General features: G+C 35.0%; 1 protein-coding gene across 3 annotated transcripts in view; it reads left to right on the forward strand.

The window, feature by feature from the left end:
- LOC116850211 (glutamate receptor 1) overlaps positions 1–6000 on the forward strand; it is a 432489-nt gene that overhangs the window by 413537 nt on the left and 12952 nt on the right. For all 3 annotated transcript variants that reach the window (XM_032828214.1, XM_032828211.1, XM_032828213.1), the window contains 2 exons: positions 5474–5672; positions 5833–6000. The exon at positions 5833–6000 is cut by the window's right edge and continues 77 nt beyond it. In XM_032828214.1, coding sequence (XP_032684105.1) covers positions 5474–5672; positions 5833–6000 — 367 coding nt within the window. The remainder of the gene's footprint in view (positions 1–5473; positions 5673–5832) is intronic.

A 6000-nucleotide genomic window follows, 5' to 3' on the forward strand; every position in this document is an offset into this window, starting at 1 on the left:
CTGTAATTCGCAGATCGATTACCCGTATCGCACGTTACAAGCGACGCATATAGAAAAAGTCGATTCCTCACGTCCGTCGGAGGATGAGTATCGTTAGATTGAGAGGTCCACGAGCAGTGTGTGGGTGCATGTATCACGAATGAAGAATCTTTCACTTTGCTCGAGAGCTGCGTTACGTTCGCTTTGAAACGCGATTACTACAAATTATTCAGTCTCCGAGTGTGCTCGCGAGAGCGAGCATCGTACATTATTCTCGCGATAAATGCGCGTTATCGCCATCAGCAGCGTCATTATACTCTCGTTAGTAAACATTTCAATCGCTCTTATCTCGCGCACTCCTTCGCACGTGCGCCCGCGCCACCGATTACTCTATTCGTCAAGATCGGCGATGTGGAGCGCTATCGAAACGCGCTTGTGCTTAATGGCATAAACATTAGCCCCGTAACTCGGGCAAATGCAGATTGATTAGATTCGTATCGCGCGATAATTATAATACAAATTAAATCGAACGATTCGCGGAAGAGATCGGGCGGCTCGGGCCGTACGATAAAAATTGACGGGGCTATCGTGCGACGCGTAATTTAGATCGGCTTCATAATCGCTCCCCTGGCAATTATGGTAGCCGCGCGAGGCCAACTCATTTGAATAAAGTGTGCCGCACGTGCAAAAATTCCGAGCGCGACACATGTACCGGCCGCGCATTCATTTGCACATTCTTCAACGTTTCGCGAGCTATTATTCTGCGCTTCTTCCACGCGCGCTTTTCTTTTTCACGAGTAACATCGAGTCGATAACATCAACAATTAACCCTTTCCGGTTTCTTCAGAAAAGTCATGTTTTACATTGAGCCGATTATAGAAGCTTCTGGAGGCGCTGATTTCAAATTTACTATCAAAATTTAAAGCCAAAATGGCGGATTTAAGCTTAAATATTGATATATTTAAAATACTTGGCTAATAAACTTGGATTTTTCCGATCATATAAATTACAAATTTAACATAAAATTTAAATTTAAGATAACATATTTCAAATAATGACTGCAAGGAATTTTTGAACACGTATTTCCGACTTCAGGTTAATATCTGCTACTCTATACATGCTATTTATGATTGCCGATATAGTCATACAGTTATATGTATAACTTTTACAGCGTACTTGCCAACAAAACGCGATCCTTTCTTTCATAAATTTGTTGAGCAAGAGAAAATAATCAAAAGAAATGTTACCAGTATGCTGACTAAAAGTTGACTTTTTAGAAAAGTTTAGATAACTATTAGATAGTTTTAGATAACTATATTTTATTGAAAATATTAAATTTAAAAGTAGACTAATTTTTTGCATATAGGGGTAATCTTTCTCTTTAAAACAAACCAAGGTAGAAGTCGATAGGATTATAAAGTGGTGATTTTTTTCGTAAATGATGCATATGCATTACTTTTATTACCGAATACTACCGAAATAATGTACCATACGTTTATCATAACTAATAACATGTCACTGAAGTTTATTCAATCACGATGGAGAATATTAACACGAAGTATTGAGAGGCTCGAAAATGCACTCGGCAGCGCCTAAATCAATTTTTTATACTTTTTAACTCTAATATTGTACTAATTTTAATGAAACACAGGAAGAAGTGCCAATATTCTGGAAGGAACATTTTGCGATTTTGTTCCTATCGTTTCTTTCACAATAAATGTGTAAACAAAGCACATGATCAACAAACATAACCCTTGACCCTTGGATTCTCCCACTGGTCTAGTCTCTCCGACTTCCCTTTTCTCTCAAAACTCCCTCAAAATTATACATGAAAACCACGTTAAAAATGAAGCAAAAAAAAAATAAAATTACAATTTATAATAAAAAGTAATTTAATAAATTTTATTTCATCTTAAATTTAATTTTAAATAAATTTTTTCCAAATATATATTCAACAGACGTTAAGTGTTATTCAAGCACATAAATATAAGCGTATTATCGTCAAAATTAAGAGTTTCTCTAATTTCAATTTCTCCAAGTTTTTAATTCCTTGCAGTCACTATTTGAGATCTTCCTCGATATCGTCTTATTGTGAAGTATACGAATTTCATTTAGCATGCAGAATTATACGATTCATATGATTCGTATGTCGTTTCTCGCGAATCGTGAAACCATCATAATAATTTTCTGTGTAAGCAAGCTACTATTGTCGTAGAGATGTATAGTTAGCGTCGCTTGGATATGTCCCATCGTATAGTATATGATCTTAGAACATAATGCCGCGGCTTGGATAATGATTTTCGAGCCAACATTTCAGGCTGCAGACAAGTGCCACATCTACAAACAAAGCACAATTTGCTCGCATATTCAAAACATTGTTACAGCAGGTGGGAGAGTCCAGCATGAATAGAATATTCACGTGGCAGCGCTACATTGTGCTTCAAAACACACTGTGCTGTAATGCGATAGAATTCAGATGACATCTCGCATTTCTTCGATGTACACGTAGTATATAAGATTCTAGATTATAGCATTCGATATGTACTACAATTGCGCGAAGTCGTACCGCGCTTGTTAAATTTAAATAATTTAAATAATTTAATTAACAATCTCTTTTTTAAACATTTTTCTTTCTCTCTTGCTTATAATTTGTAGATCTATTATCACGTATCGCACGTTACGAACAATGCATACAAAGAAGTCGATTTCTCAAGTCTCAGATGATATATCATTAAAACAAAATAGTTTATTTGGTTATTTTGGACAGCCCGTGTGTAGGCGTACATTGTGTCATAATTACCGTTATAATTAAAGATACTTGTGCGACTTTTTTTGACTTTATATGTATATATGTAAGGCTGAAAATCGTGTAACTCCTGAGGGAATGATAAAACATATATATGACGCAGTGTATATGCACGAAGAAAATATTACAGTAAAATTAGTAAAAGTCAAGGTTATATTTTTTTTATAATATTCTTATGTAAAGCTGGATTATACAGAAGTTGTAGTATAAATTATTATAAAAATAGTAAATTTGACGATCCATTCTACTATATAAAAAACATTTAATTAATAATTTTGTAGTGAAAAGTGCATAACATTTTTAAACAAATACGTAATAATTTCGGTCATAATTCATTATAATCAAAGATTATAAAAATTTAGTTGCAATTTTTAATACAATATTTTCTCCGTGTATACATGTGTCTCGCGCGAAGAATCTTTGTGTCGCGTTATTTCTTGTTCGCTTTGCGCTTTTAAAGTAATTTAAATTCGTATTTTATCACATATTAGTTATTATAGACTTATTTAGAGAATAAAGCGTTGTCTTTTTGATTTCTCTATCACCGTTGTAGCAAACGCGATGATATATCGATTGGATGTATTTTAATGTCCGACCTTTTATCATTCTTTTTGCGTCACGCCCGAAGCATCGCCGCGACATGTTAACGCAACAACACGGGTTGGGAAACACTGCAACTCTCCCGCGAAACTGCATACATTCCTGCGGAGTCGCAACAAAAGTGATCGTTACGAGTACGCGCGCGTTTTGTCGTTTACGCGAAGCAGACCGCGTGCTCACTCCGAAACTGGGTCTCAATTAATTTACATTTGGCTATATCCAGTGCGCCACCCCATCCTAGTAGCCCCCTTGATTAATGGTTTAAATATTCGCCCGGCGGCGATATGAATTGTAAATTTCGTGGAACCCAGTCGGGGGCCACCGTCCTCCTTCTCTGTGCTTTTCCTTCTCTTTTCCTTCGTCCCCTCGGTTTCTCTCTCTCCTCCTTTTCCTCCTTCTCTCGATGCTCATTTTTCGCAAAGCCGACCGATGTAAACGCACGTAATTAAGCTGGTAGATTGATTGAATTTTCGCGTTATGATTTTGATTGTAACGACCATAATGACTGAAAAGAACCCACGATATTGCACATGGATATAGCGGTTAAATGCGCGGTGTAAATTTAAAATAACATCATGATGTGTTATTTTTAAATCTTTAGCTATGGCTGATCTTAATGCAGGACTCTACCGCTGCATACACAGCTTTGCACTGATCGCTTGTAACGGATAACAGTTGCGCGATCGATATTTGTTATTTCGCAATATGTAAAGTACATAAGTATAAATATAATTTTGAACAAAGCCACTATATATATTAAAAAAAAAATATAATCTCTTCCTTAGGAAAATCTTCCTATATTATGGTCTTAAGAGAAGAGAATGCTTCTATAAAACCAAAAAGAAAAATATAAAAAAAAACTCTAATTGCAAAGTGCTATTTCTTCTAAGTGAAAATTTTTACCGAAAAAATATTTCTTTTCTAATAAAGAGTAATTATATTGCACTTAGGATGTTTCTTTTGGTTTTAGAAAAATTCTCTTAGAATCATATATGAGAAGATTCCGCTAAGAATGAAATTATATCCTTTTGAGTGTACCGGAAAAAAGTGATAATTAACGAATGCATTTAGTTAAGCATTTAGTGCAATATTTGGTAACTAATTCACAAGAATGCGATATTTGTCACAATAGTTATTAACCGTCTGGTAATAATTAAAAATAATTGGTAAAACAAATTCTTCATTCAGTTGAACTAATTAAATGACTCAATAATACAAATCAGTAGTACAATAATACAAAATAATTTGAGAATAATTATTAAATAGTTTGACTATTTTCAAAGTATTTGGTCCTTTCATATATTTATCACGTAATGTAATAAGTATTACTATGTAAACATATATAATATGATTTTATTTTTTAACAAATTGTTTGATAGCATGTATCACATAAATTTATAATAGTCTCCAAGTTTTAACAGATACTAAACCTTGTTAAGAGATTATTTGTTAATATACTTACCAAACTATTTAATTATATTCATTTACACGTTTAGTTGAAACATTATTTTATCAAAGCGTCTGCTAACTATAATTCAAGATAGTTATCGTAAACTATTTTTTCAGTGTGTACAATGGCGCTTTGTCCTAAATAATTGCTTAATGGGAAATCACTACATTGAGAGAAAAAAATGGTTTATCTAACTAAAATTATTTTTTATCCTGACTATATTTTTTGGTTATTCTAATACGAAAATAATAGTAATGTCAAGTATATAGTGATATTATTATCACTAATATAATAGTAGAATTGAATAAGAGAATAGTTTTCCCGATCATAATTTATAATAATTATTTCTCTATCTGGTTTAAATTAAAAGTATTAAACATTTTTTCTTCAATGTATAGTGAGGTCTCGTTTTCAAAAGTTGTGTAACGGAAAGTCACTATACGCATAGTATCCAAAAGGTTAAATATTATGCGATGAGTTAAGACTTTACATCTATGTAGATACATCTATGTTCCTATATATTATATTCGTATGATATAAGTACATATTGCGTTTGCGTTACACGCAATGAATGTCTAATTATACACATGCATAATTGCTGCTTTAAACTGATGTCTCCCGAACAATCTGATCGACAGATCCATATCTGGCCGCATAGCCGGCAGCGTTTGGTGGTTCTTCACTCTGATTTTAATATCCTCTTACACTGCAAATCTCGCCGCGTTTCTAACTATTGAGAGGATGGTCACGCCGATTAACTCACCCGAGGACTTGGCGTCGCAGACAGAGGTACAATACGGCACTCTTGCCCACGGCTCCACTTGGGATTTTTTTCGAGTGAGTATCCGCGAACGACGGCCCTGCCACATTCCCACGGCTCCATCCCCTCGTCGGATCTCGAGTTACGAGCGTCGTTAAATCTCAATGCATTCTCGCGACGCGCATTTGATAATCTAAAGCCGCGTTTATCTCGAACCGCTTTCTCGCTTGTCCACAGAAATCTCAGATCAGTCTCTACAGCAAGATGTGGGAATTTATGAACTCGCGGAAGCACGTGTTCGTCAAGTCGTACGAAGAGGGAATACGAAGAGTCAGAACGAGTAAGGGCAAGTACGCGCTTCTGATAGAGAGCCCGACAAACGAGTACATCAACGAGAGAGAGCCT

Source organism: Odontomachus brunneus, unplaced genomic scaffold (genome assembly GCF_010583005.1).
Source record: "Odontomachus brunneus isolate Ranch 3 - 2012 unplaced genomic scaffold, Obru_v1 Obru_scaffold_137, whole genome shotgun sequence".
Taxonomy (NCBI): Eukaryota; Metazoa; Arthropoda; class Insecta; order Hymenoptera; family Formicidae; genus Odontomachus; species Odontomachus brunneus.